The sequence below is a fragment of the Tauraco erythrolophus genome, chromosome 2, assembly GCF_009769465.1.
Source record: "Tauraco erythrolophus isolate bTauEry1 chromosome 2, bTauEry1.pri, whole genome shotgun sequence".
NCBI lineage: Eukaryota > Metazoa > Chordata > Aves > Musophagiformes > Musophagidae > Tauraco > Tauraco erythrolophus.
This window is the reverse complement of record NC_141466.1, coordinates 45,714,503-45,727,834: the sequence shown is the minus strand read 5'-3', so window position 1 is coordinate 45,727,834 and position 13,332 is coordinate 45,714,503. Positions and strand designations below refer to the sequence as shown.

General features: G+C 46.0%; 1 protein-coding gene across 2 annotated transcripts in view; it reads left to right on the top strand.

The window, feature by feature from the left end:
* Positions 1-744: 744 nt before the first annotated feature.
* The window catches only part of LRRC1 (leucine rich repeat containing 1), a 102,910-nt gene continuing 90,322 nt past the window's right edge, over positions 745-13,332 (top strand). For both annotated transcript variants that reach the window (XM_086608327.1, XM_086608326.1), the window contains exon 1: positions 745-903. In XM_086608327.1, the coding sequence (XP_086464453.1) occupies positions 745-903 (159 nt within the window). The remainder of the gene's footprint in view (positions 904-13,332) is intronic.

Below are 13,332 nucleotides of genomic sequence, written 5' to 3'. Positions count from 1 at the left end.
GCGTGCCCGCACCACCGCCCGCCCCGATGGCGAAGCGTCCCGAGGCGGCTGCGGGCGGACCCCCGAGCCCCCGGCCGCATTAGCCCTCCTGCCCCCGGGCAGGGCTTTACGCTTCCAGCCGCGGGAAACTCCGTGCCGGCGCGGCTTTCTCCTCGGCGGAAAGTTATGCGGGCGCCCGCCCCCGGCTGCCCCGGGGCGAGGCGGCGCCGAGGGGGTGCGGGTGGCGGGCCGCCTCCCCGGGCAGGCCGGCGGGCCGGGGCCGGGGCCGGGGCCGGGGCGGGGCGGGGCGGCAGGGCCCGGCCCCGCTGATGTCAGCCGGGACGGGGAGGAGAGGAGAGGAGAGGGGAGGGGAGCGGGGGGGAGAGGCTGCCCGTGTTCCGGGTCAGGCGCGGGAATGCGCGGCGGCCGCCAGCAGCAGCGCTGCGCCCGGCGCCCCGCGATGCCCCTGCGGGGAGGGCAGCGGCCCGCCGAGGAGCAGTAGGGGGGCGCCCCCCGCCCCGCTCGACTCCGGCTCCCGCCCATTGTTCTCCCGGGGCCGCCGCGCTCGCCCGGGGCCGCTTCCCGCCGCCGGCGGCGGCGCGCTGGATGCGGGTTGCCGCCGCCGGCTCGCCGGGATCCGCGCTGCGCGGCGGCGGAGGGGGGCAGCGGCTCCTGCGGCCGGCGCGGAGGAGGGGGCGGCGGTGAGCGGCGGGGCCGCCCGCCCCGCGGCCCCCGGCGGACCGGCCCCCCCTCTCCGGCGGGGCGATGTTCCACTGCATCCCCCTGTGGCGGTGCAACCGCCATGTGGAGTCCATCGACAAGCGGCACTGCTCGCTGGCCGCCGTGCCCGAGGAGATCTACCGCTACAGCCGCAGCCTGGAGGAGCTCCTGCTGGACGCCAACCAGCTCCGCGAGCTGCCCAAGGTGAGCGGGGAGCGGGAACGGGGGGCTCTCCCCTAGCCCTGGCACCGGGGCCAGGCCGGTCCCAGCCCCGCCGCCGCCCGGGGCGGGGGGCGCAGGTGCGCCGGCTCGGCAGGTGCCCGCCGAGCTCCCCGGCCCGGCGCCGGCGGGATGAGGCGCCGCCGCGCCCGCCCCGAGGCTGCGGTGAGGGGCTCCTGGACCCCCTGGGGGTGCTGTGGAATCCCGGCCCCGGTCTGCACGGCGCGGCGCGGTGCGGCCGGGACCGTCGGTGTGTGGTAGTAACCCCGGGAGTTAAAGGAAGAGCCGGAGTCTGGGGTTAGTGTTTAGCATTTCACCGGAGTTTGATGGTAAAAGCTTTCACGGGCAAAACCTGGAGGTCCGTGTCTTTCGGGAGGAAAAGTACTGTGTGGAGGGCAGAGGGGTTAGGGCTGGAGTCACAGGATGTGAATGTATGTTGTGATTAACGTTCACGTCATCGGAATTACGAGACCTTGGAGGGTATTAAACCCTCCCCTTTTTTCCCCTTTCGATAAATAGTATCTGCTCTGTACATGGGAAAAAAAAAAATCCCAAACCCTCTAGCAGATAGCAGCGTTCCCGTTTCTGCCTTCCACTCCTGGAAACTTCGTCAATGCGAAACACGAGAGGAGAACAAGCTTTTTCTTTCTCTCGGTGTTAGTCCCACACAGTTCCCAGTGTTTTGCTTCTCACATGAAATACGTAGTCAGATTTTTTTGTGCACGATTCTTTCTTAGTGGCATTGTCAAAGGTGAATTCACTTCCAATTCAACGTGGTTTTGAGATGTCGAGGTGGTACCTGCTAGCGTGACCAACTGGCTGGCACTACCTGATTTTACTAGGAAAAACTCCATCGGAGTAATTCCGGCGAGGCACTGTCTGACTCCGCGGATACAAAGCGAGCGGGAGGCGCGCTACTTGACTTTCGACTTGATGAACCAAGGATGTTTTTCAGTGTTTCCTTTTTAAACTTTGGACACCTCAGAAGCCTTTGTGAGTTGTGGCTCGTAGAGTTTGACACTGGAGGGGAAGTGTTATCTGGAAGCTGTGCCTTAAAAGTGTGTGAACTCTTACTGACTTGGAATCCAAGAAACTGAACTCACTAGCCAGAGAAATTTTCAAAAGCGCCTTTGTTTCTACCTGAATCAAAGTCGATCTGTTCATACCAAAACTTAAACAGCCTTGCTTTTATTTTTAAAAATTCAGTTCTCTTACATAAATTATTTTTTTCATTCTAGGTAGTAAGAGTAATTGTGGTGGTGAAGTTTTCCTATAGACAGTATGTAAAGATGTTCAGTTGAAATGACATATTAAATTTGGCTTTTTCTTTTGAAAATCCTAGGCGCAGGTTTGCGCCTTCTTGTGACTGGGCTCTTTATCCTTCTGAAGTAGAGCAAAACTGGTTTACATAGCCTCTGTGTGGGTGCTATTTTTACTTCGAGCAGTTTCTGCTGGCTTTGTGCACAGACTAGACTCAGGAGTCTTTGTTTTTGTACCAGACTTTTCTTCTTAGTGTTGGCTTTCAGGCTTGTACACTTCTTATTGTTGGGGTATTGAATGTGCTTGTGACTGAAATCCCATTGAACCTGATGGCGCTCTGTTTTTTATTTAAAAAAAAAAATCCGCCACAAACTGGTTGCTGTGTACAAATATAAATGATGATATCTGTTGCTCGTGGTATTGTATGATATTTATTTCTGTAGAGTGCAACTATTCATTGTTTCTCCTCTTCCTCAAGCTGTAATATGTGAAATAGTCTTTTTTTGCCCTATGATGGCTAAAAAGACCCCTTCTTCCCATTACTTATGTGTGGGTACATATTAAGTCTCATACATGTAAAAACTAGCTGAGAGGGTAGAAATCCTCAAACCAACGCAGGCTTCTTGGCACTGCAGTGAAAGCAAGCAAAAGTTGAAGTTAGAAAGGTTTTTTTTTTTCTTTTAATGTGCATGGGTCAGATTACAGGAGTGCCTTAAATATACTGTAGGAATATGTTTGTGTTTTTTTAGCTGGACTAGGAGGAATCCAATGAAATACGACTGCAGAGACATACTCGTATCTGTCCTGAGTGCTTTATGCCTTGTCAACAGTGCAGGAAGGCGTTTTTATTAGCGCTTCCTGCATGGACCTATGAACTTTTCTTGTTGGTTGTTCCTTATTGATGTGATAAATGGAATATAGTGCCATCATCTCAGATAAGTGTTGGCTCTGTAGGAGTTTTGAGTACAAAAATACAGCCGCAATCCTGGATGTGAAGCTAACCTATTGAATCTGGAAATGAATGGTTTAAAATTTCTACCAGCAAATAGTTTTTAAAAGGTCTGCTCTAGGAATCTGGATGAGAAGAATAGTGGGAGATCTCTCTTTGGAAGGTAGCTACAGGGTACACTGTTCATTCCCCTTTATATTAAAAGGGAAATGTCTATGCAAACTACAGATACAGAACTGGAAATAAGTAAAACTGCAATAAGTAACTGGAAGTAAGTAAAAAAGCAGGGGTGCACCATACCTCTTGCAGAGAAGACACGAGGGAAATAATTAGGGCGTATAGCTAACAAACTGTTAGGTCAGCATAGATCTTAGTGGTCATTACGACCGTAATCTAGTGTAATGCGTTATATTAGTCTTACCTTGATTAAGTTTCCTCTGTATATGCGTAAAGAAAGTAACACAAATTTGAGCTGGTTTTGGGCTCAGTTAAGGCCTAAACAAGTCAGGACACTTGTTTAGCTCTCACTGACTGGCTCGTTTACTTGTACTAGATGTTGACTTGTACTTGATGAGGTCCTGAAGCTCACAGTGATCTGTGCTAATTCCTGATGAATCATCTGTGGGCTGTGCTGATGCCATAATGTGTCCCGTAACAGCGATAAGGTGTTTGTGTCACTGAGATGGTTGTGATCTTCCTTGGGAAATTGCTGCTGTAAGGGCTCACCCTGCCATAGTGAAGATTCGCCCTGTAGACTCCGTGACCTGCAGCAGAAGTTGCACTAGTTGGGTGGAGGAGGAGGACCCCAACTCTGCTGCCCCACACTTCATTCTGCACACTGATAGTTCAGACCTCGTCTTCCCAGTGTGGGCAAGTGCGGTCTGAAATGGCCATTATGGCCTTGGAATACTTCTCTGAAACCAAGTAGATGTTGGTGAGTTCTTTTCCCAGTTTGCCAAGCTGCAGGTCTGAGACACCCGTGAGGCTTTATCTCCAGACATCTGCTTTCCTTCCACTTGCAAAATTTTTTTGTCCCTTCGATTGTGAAGCTTTCTGAGGCAGATAAATATCAGCAAGTGGCGTGTTGGAATACGTGGACTCGCTGCACTTTTCTGAAGTTGATGGGGCAACTGATGTTGGATGCACACGCTTCCCTGCTTCTCCCCTCTTTCTCCCTGCCTCCATTTCTATTAAGTAGCAAAGAAAGGTGTTCTTTGGTTGGTTTGCTCCAATACCCCAGTAGGAGAATACACTCTGGTACGCCCTAAAACCTACATTTTGAGGGACAAGAGTAGTCTTGGGCTTTGTTTAATCTGCAGTCTTTGCTGGCATACTTAAAACCTCTGTTATTCTAGAGGACAGTAGAGCATGGCATATGTTAGGGTGTTATTAACACCCAACAAAACAGATGCACACAAAAATCTCTTCAAAAGACAGCAGACAACCTAAAGAATTGCTGTAGTGTCTTGATGGGAAAGGACTAGCAGAAAGACCCACTGATACTGCTGCGCTGTACGTTATGAGAGTCATCTGACGTATCCTGAGGAGAGGAGAAACACAAAATACACCTGAATTATTTTGAAAGAATTACTTCGTTGGTTTTATTTTTGTTGTATTGGCTGACCAAAGTGGATGGTGGAATTCTTCATCTCTTTCTAAGGGGAGAGGGGTAGGAAGAGTTCATCTTGGACATTTCTCTTCAGATGTTTTTCTGAAGCAGAAGGAGATGTCTTTGCCTCCCATTATTTCCACTCCTCCCCTTGTTTGCTCTCTCGTACATTAATGTGTATGTGGACCAGGAGAAGACTGGGCTAACTCAGTTTCTCTGACACCCTTTTCCTTACAAATACTTTTTTTCCTAAGCTATACCTGTCAGCCGCTCAAGAATACAAGTTAATAACTTACAGTACAGTAATTTACAAATGTACAGTATGGTAACTTACTTTAATATACTGTAACTTAGACATTTTTTATATCATTTTGCTACTGCACAGGGATCCTTTTGGTTTCCCATGCCAGTACACTCATTCTTTCCCCAGGGATCTGTAACTGCTCTGTTAGATCCCTCCCTCTCTCCCCCAGTTACGTGATGGAGAACTTGTGCTTATGTTGACAGTGACCTTCCTCCGTTGTTACATCGATGTCTCAGACTCCTTGCCCTGCGTGTTCATACTTTCCCATCCTCCCCCATCTTTGATATCCCAGGATCTTGTTTACTTCCTCTGACCTAAACAGCTCAGTCTGCCTTGTGTTTCTGATTCTTTGCTTCCTCTCCTGCCCCTTCTCTGCCAGATTCTCGACTGCCCTTGCAAACATTTCCCCTCCACCCCCCCCCCCCGCCTTTTTTTACACTCTGCTCTTTCCTCTTCCTTTCAGCTGCCTTTCAGGTTCCCTCTTCTGCTCTTGCCCTTCCTGCAGGATGAGCCAGCCTGGTGGGATGTGCTGGAGGAGCAGGCTGTGTACTATTAAGCTGCTGGTGGTTTTCCACAATACTGAGGTCTCTCTAGCCTTCCTTGGCAGATGTGGCTGTTTTCCCACAGAACAACAATTTCTAGCTGTCAGCATGCTTCTCACCACTTCTGCTTTACAAGACAAATTAAAGGGCTGCAGTCTTTGGTCTCAAAAGGATGGGCTTTGTATAGGGCCAGTGGTAGAGTGTGGCTCTTAACTTGCCTAAATAATTCCTTCTCCTGCATTGGATTCCAAGTGCCTTCTTGAATATGTAGTGTATCTGATTTGATTGGAAAAAAACATAATGTGCATAGAGCGACTTAAAAATGTAGTTTGTGGGGTTTTTCTCTAAACCTGGACCATTTCTATTTTCCTTAGGAGTGAAAACTTGAAGGCTTTTTCAACTCAAGCTGTAATGTGTAGTATGTCATTTGCTACACGTCGAAAGCTATACTTCACCGAAGAGTAGGCTTTCTGGCAAATTGCTTTGATAGAAGAAAATAACACATTCTGCACGATGCATTTCAATAGCTTCTCTAATGAAAAGCATCAGATAAAAATAAAATGGTTTCAATTCTGTAGATCAGTGTATAGTTGATGAAATGTTGTTTCCTACTTCTGTACGTTAGAATTTAAGGGCCAATACATCATGCCAACTTAATTTCTCTGTGTGTGGAATTGGCAGTACTGAACTGGAGCTCGGCATATCTCTTTGCCCACTGTTTTGTAAAAAAAAAAATTTTTTTTTTTTTTTTTTTATGAACCTTCGAATGCAGTATTATATTTTGGCTTTTATATTAAAGCACTAGCATTCTTTGCATTGGTGGGTGGTGGAAATAGCTTATAACTCTTGTTTTGCTGCTGTTGCGTCGTGCTGCTGCTCAGTTGTTCTACTCAAAGGATAAAGACCACTTTCCCGTGAGAGTTTTTTCAGATGTTGTTTATATGAAAACTCCAATGGCAAAAAAATTATTCAAAGTTTTATGTATGCACTTAGTTTAGCTTAAGAGTCTACTGAACTCTTTCTTCTTTTGGGGATTATTTTTATGTAGTATTTGCAAACCTAGTCTGATGCAGCTCTAAATCATTTCACTTCTCTGAGCTTACGGATTTTATCTGTCATCTGTAATTTTTCTTCTTTGTGTTATATGCTAATGCTTCTCTGTAGAGTTATTTGATTGATGTGAGACCCCTTCCTCGAGAGAGCTGAAGAAACCCTGGCCTCCTCCTGTGCCCCACTTTCCGTGTGAGAGAAGCTGACGGTGTGTTGCTGCTTGGTGTTCGGCTTAGGCAATGTCTATATCTCATTATTATGTGTGGTGTTGAAATCCAGGGCACTGCTATCGTACCAAAATCTTGTGAAAGCTCCTAAAGAAGAAGTCCCTCTGTTCTTCCCGTACCACACCTCTTTCTCAGGAAAAAAAACCTTTTCAATTTCACTGTTCTACTATAGTTTATGCAACCATAAGCCTGAAAGACGCTTGCTTGGTCAATGGCTAGTAATCCGCTGTGGAAAGAGATGGTATCATACTATACCTCTCTTTAAATGTGTGCTTATGAGTCGTAACCATCGCTTCTTAAGACATAAACATCTAGAAGCTTTATTTCCTTTTTTCAAATTCGTAGATCTCATTGGGATCACAGAGGTGTGGTGGGATGTCTTGCATTATTGAAGTGCTGCAATGGATGAATGCAGACTCCTTAAGAAGGACAGGCCAGGCAGGCACGGACGGGCAGCTGCCCTTCATATGAGAGAACAGCAGGGATATGTCAAGCTTTGCCTTGGCATGGATGATGGGCCAGCTGAGAGAAGGTTGAGATTAGTTGGTGATGTCATTTTGGGTGTCCGCTGTAGACTGCCTGATCAGAAAGAAGTAGTAGATGGTGTCTTCAAATAACGTTCACAGGCCCAGGCTCATGTGGGTCCTGAACCACCCTGACATCTGCCAGGAGGACAACACTGCAGAACTTAAGTGATCCAGGAGTTTTCTGGAGTGCATTTATGACTTCCTAACACAGGTGATCTAGGAGTCAATGGACAGAGGTGCTCTGTTGGACCTCATACTTATAAACAAGAAAGGACAGGTTGAGACCTGAAGGTCAGGGTTGCAGTGACCATGGTCACCTTGACTCTAGTGACCGTGAGATGATGGCGTTGAGGATCCTGAGGGGGCGGAACAGGACAAAAAGCAGCGTCACAACCCTGGACTTCAGGAAACAGACTGGCATGTTCAGGGATCTGCCTGGAGGTGGTTGATAAGGAAGATGTTTGTGCTGCTGTTCAGAGGGATGTTGACAGGTTGGAGAAGTGGGCAGAGAGGAATCTCATCAAGCTCAGTAAAGAGAAATACAAAGCCCTGCATGCAGTTGGGGAGAAGTAACCACATTCTCCAGTACATGCTGATGACCAACCATCTGGAAAGCAGCTTTTCAGAAAAAAGCCCTGGGTTACCTGGTGGACAAGTTGAGCATGAGCCAATAATACTCTCTCATGGCAAAGAAGACTAACAGTATTCTGGACTCTGTTAGGAAAAGCGTTGCCAGCAGGTGATCCTTCTCTTCTGGCGAGCACTGGGGGAAACACACCCGGAGTGCCGTGTTCAGTGCTGGGCTTCCTAGAAGAAGAGTCATGGGTGTACTGGACCGGGTCCTGCGAAGTGCCACAAGGACTCAGAGCATCTGTCATAAGAAGAGGCTGAAAGAGCTGAGATAGTTTAGCCTTGAGAAGAAGGTAGCTCACGGGATCTTACTGGTGTACCTAAATATATGCCAATATACATATACACCAATATATATAAATATACACAAATAAGGGCGTATAGTGATAGGACAAGGGGCAATGGCTTTAAACTGAAAGAGAGTGGATTTAGATTAGACATAAGAAAGAAATTCTTCACTCTGAGACACTGGTGAGACACTGGAACAGGTTGCCCAAAGAAGTTTTGGCTGCCCCATCCCTGGAAGTCTTCCAGATCAGGCTGGGTGGGGCTTTGAGCAACCTGGTGTAGTGGAGGGTGTCTCTGCCCATGGTAGGGGGGTTGGAACTAGATGATCTTTAAAGTTGCTCCCAACTCATACCATTCTATGATTCTGTAATACGCGATTAGAGAGTGTAAAGAAGACAGAGCAAAACTCTTCTCAGAGGTGCGCCATGACATTGTAAGAGGCAATGGGCACAGGCTGGAACACAGGAAATTTTGTCTGAAAGGAGAAGACACTTGTTTTACTGTGCTGGTGCTCAAACCCTGGCACAGGTTGCCCAGAGAGCTTGTGGAGTCTCCATCTTTGGAGATGCTCAAAACCTGACTGGATGTGGTCCTGGCTGACCTGCTCTAGGTGACTCGTGCTTTGAATGGACTAGATGATCTCCAGGAGGTCCCTTCCAACCTCAACTGTTCTATGATTCTGTGAGGGCATATCAAGGATTTCACCTGTCTTTAGCTTTCATATTTTTAATGATGCAGGTAGAATTGTCATGTTTTTCACTGTCTATTCACCGTCAAATGTTTAATTATGTTTTAACGTTGATAATGTCATGGTGTTTTCGCACATCTTGCTGTAAATCCTTGAAGAAATACCACTATACGATTTGAACAAGCATATACTTCCAGTTAATATCAGAGAGAACGATGCCACTGTGTGAAACTGCAGCAGACTGTATGCACACAGTAAAGGAAGTTTTACTGAAAGTTTAAGACTCTCTTTCAGTGTGACAAGTGCTATGTAAAATACTTTCTAAGAACACCTGCAACTTTACAACCTCGGTGTCCTGAGAATACTTACCTTTTGTAAAAACTTTTTGTGGGCATAGTCAGTTAGTGCTAGTGTGCAATGCACACTTGAATTATTAAAATGAGTAACGATTTGTAGAGAAGCAACATTGGCTCCTTCTGTTAACATCCCTGTAAACATAGAACACTGTGTCAAAGGCTCCAAATAAGTTTATTACCAGGTAAATATCTCTAGTTTTTCTACTAGTTTCCAATTTTTTCTCTTGTGTTGCTTAAGACTTGAAGAAAATACTGTGCCTTTTGACATGAAATTTGAAAGACCACAGTCTGATGGGAGCAGAGGGAGAACTTAGTCTGGTGTCCCCTACTAAGTCTGACTTCCCTGTTCATGTACCCGAGATTGTTCAGAAGATTTTGCAGTCTGCTTGGTTTGAAATATTTTCTAATGACAGGGTTTTTTTGTAGTAACAGATAAGTTCTATGGATTTTTGACCTCAGTCAGAAGAAAGTAATTAGGTGGTTATGTTTCAATACTTCTAACTTTTTTTTTTTTCTGTAAGGAGTGCATCGTTTAGGTAAATTGGTAAGTGACGTACACAGATAAGTCAAGGTTTGTGGGCAGAGATTATACATCTGTAGCTCTAAAATACACTTTATGATTATACATAGAGTTATTTTTCTAATTATATCAATTGGTCTAAAAAAGACATTACCTCCTGCCAACAATCTTGTATACTGAAAAAATGCATGCTACAAATTCATTAGTGAGATTAAATGTGGGTTTTTTTTTTATTTGTTTCTCCAAATGGCAAATGCATTTAACTGCAATGAATCCATATTCTGTTGTAGCAGATGTTTTCTGGCGTCTCTTAAAGGCAGAGATGGTCCCTCCTACCGCTGTACTCTGTCGGCTGTGGCATCGAGTGCTCTTTAACCTTTGTTGCCTCTGCTTAATCGACATAGAAGAGAAAGTAAATCCTTGCCTGCCAGGAAACAGTGTGAGGTGACCTGTTCAATGCATTGCTTGGCAGAGCAGCGTTTTGATTCGGTGCTGCAGCGTATTGGTTTTTGAGAGTCGATAGTCCCTTGTTCCTTTTTTAAAATGGGTGGTGATAACCGAGACCAAGACCTGCAACTGGCCTATCATTGACCGTCGTTCAGAAAATGTCAGGTGCTTTGGAAATAGGGGCCAGAAACGTAGCAGGTAGATGTTGAATGGCAGCTTCAGTGAGGCATTAGTTATCATTTTTGCTCTGTCTCCTGTAGACCCTTCCCCACAACCCTTCTGCCTGGCTGATCCTTCATATCGGGCTTTAAAGCATCCATGGGAGGGGGAGGTAAGAGTTGCAACATCTGGTTCTGTTTAGGGTACATGCCCATGAACTGTGATCTTTCATTAATACTTTCTCATGTCTTGAAATGTAGTAGTTTTATTAATGTTTTGTATGGATTCCTGCTTGAATGTCTGCCCCTATGCATCTTCCATTAATATTCATGATGACAAAGTTGGTGTGAGGATGCTGCAAGACCAAAGTACAGCTTTCAGCATATTCTACGACCATGGTTTGGGCATGTAAAACAATCTTTCATCATGCCAAAAATCTGGGGCAGTTCTGGTTTTGCCATGAAACATGTGAAGACAACATTAGAGACCTCAACTGCATGGAGCAGCTGTCCGTTTGCTGACTTGCCACCTAGCAAACGGGCAGAGGTCTTCATACTGCGGTCCATCACCATCTGCTGCTGTGTCTCGTCATGGGTTGAGGAAATCCAGTAGCTGCTTCCAGTAATGCTTTGATACAGAGGTACCAACTGGGCTCCACTGGGAATTAGTCCCTGCCCTCAGAAAATAATTTCAGTATCTCACTTAGTACTTTGTTTGAAAATTGAAGTGTATTTGGCTCAAAGGAACATGAGGGATCCATGTTTATGAAACCCTGTTGTCCTCATCAGCTGTCTCAGCTTGCAGTTGAAAGCAGATGGAGTGACTTGACGGATCTTAATGTTGATAACAGGCTTTGTGGGAGATGCCAACTTCCATACTAGACTTCACTGGAGTCTGCTGGGAGCTCATTACATACTTTGTGAATCCGGAGTAGGATGCAGCTTCTTCAGCGTTTCATTGTGCAGCTAGTTAGGATGTGCTTCTAGGGGAAGGTGACCACTTTGAGTGCTCTCGTTGGTTTTCCTCAGTGCTCCTGCTCATGCTGCTGGCAGGTGTCTCTGAGATGGATTTTAAGGCGGTGATGTACAGAATTGCATCCTAGAAAGAGTTTTTTGGTTACAAGTTAGTTGTGGTTTTCAACTAGGGAAGGCTTGAGTGGAGGACAGGGTGCATTATAGCTTGCTGTGAGCGTAAGCGCAGCTGTGGTTCTCATTGACTCCAGGCTGGTATGTCCACTGGCTGACTTTGGGGTAGAAACAATGTCTGAAGTCCCACCAGTGGTTTAGCGTAGGGCATCGAGTGTCCTGTCCTCTTGGAATCCTAACCACTGAGTGTCGCCTATGGATGGTCTTTCAAAGAGTTGACTGTTGATGACTCCTACAAGAGGAGGTGGGGAAGGAATGAGGGAAAACTCACCCTTCCCTCTTTGTCTTTGCCCTTCTGACAAATGAGGGGAATGTGTTTGCGTGGATGCCTGTAGGAGAGCCTGGTTATTAAACACATCCCCAGGGAGCAGAACACTTGAATTCAGTGCTACTTCTGCCTTACATTAGTTAATCTTTATTCTCGTCATAGTAACCCCTAGGCGCCTTAATAAATGTTGGGCTTCCCCTGCTCTCTTGTTGAAGATGTACAATGGTGCAGGCAAAAAAAAAAGAAGAGCTTCTAGAGGCCAACAGCAAGTGATGGGGACCTCGTTGGGGAGCTGGAGAGCGTTGTGTCAGCCATGCTGCCAGGCTATTTCACGGGTTTGATGCCTTACCTCGTTCACTGCTTTGCTTATCAAAATCAAGTTGCAGCTTCTGCTTGTGTTTGCCTGAAGAAAGACCTTGTTCCGAGGTCTTTCTGAGGCCCTATAAACAGGGTGGGGGGAGGATTGGTTGCAGTTTCACTTATCCAGTGGCTGGAGGAGGACGCGTAGCTGGTGAATGGAAGCGAACGCACAAAGCGGAGGCTTCTCCCATTGATTTTTGTTTACAATGCGGGAGAAGAAAGTGGATAGCCTGAAGTAAGATGTGAAGCAGGAATGCAATTAGGAGTTAAACTATATTTAAATTGCTGTTTATCACTTTTTAATTCTGAAGTGCAAATCTCCTTTAGCTGGTCAGTTATGGGTTTGGAAAATGGATAAAATGAACATAGATGGTGTTTCAGAAACAGGACCTGGTAATGTACTGTGTCTCGGTAGTTTACTTAATTCCTGTTTGAATATAACACTGTCATTTCCTGAAGAAGCTTTAAAAGCTGAGGCAGCATGCATATGTTGAAAATCCATTTTGGTGTCTAAGGGAGACTTGACTTATGAGCAAATACTCACAAATTATTAAGCTTGTCAGCAACAACTCAAGTGCCTGCACTAAAAATTGTATCTTTCTACCCTCTGTGAATACAACTCTGAAACTAGAGTTAATTCGCAGCTTTTTTCTCCTGTCCCTCCTGTTCTTATTTCTGCTGCTTATGCTGGCCCGTCTTTAACATTAGGCAGTGGATTCCATTAGTGTTTCTAATTTTCATTTTCTTTGCTGCTAGTAGTAGGCTTTTTATGGAAACATTTTGCTTAACACAGTGAGCATTTAGTTAAGCTGCCTGTGCCAAATGAGTTTGGAGTGTGACATGTCTCTAGCACTGGAAAGGCTCTAGCAGTGAGATGTTGCTCCTCCTCTCAAACAGCGTTAGCTGTGAGTAGGTCGTCTTGCCCTCCTGTGGTGTTTTTTTTATTTCAATTGCGTATTGTTTTCATCTCTCTTCCTTTTTTTTTTTTTTTTTTTTTTTCTTCCTATCAGGAAAGATGCTGAAGCATTCGGGCAAGAATCTTGGGCATGAATTTTTTTTACTGCAGGAGTGAACCATTGGAAGAA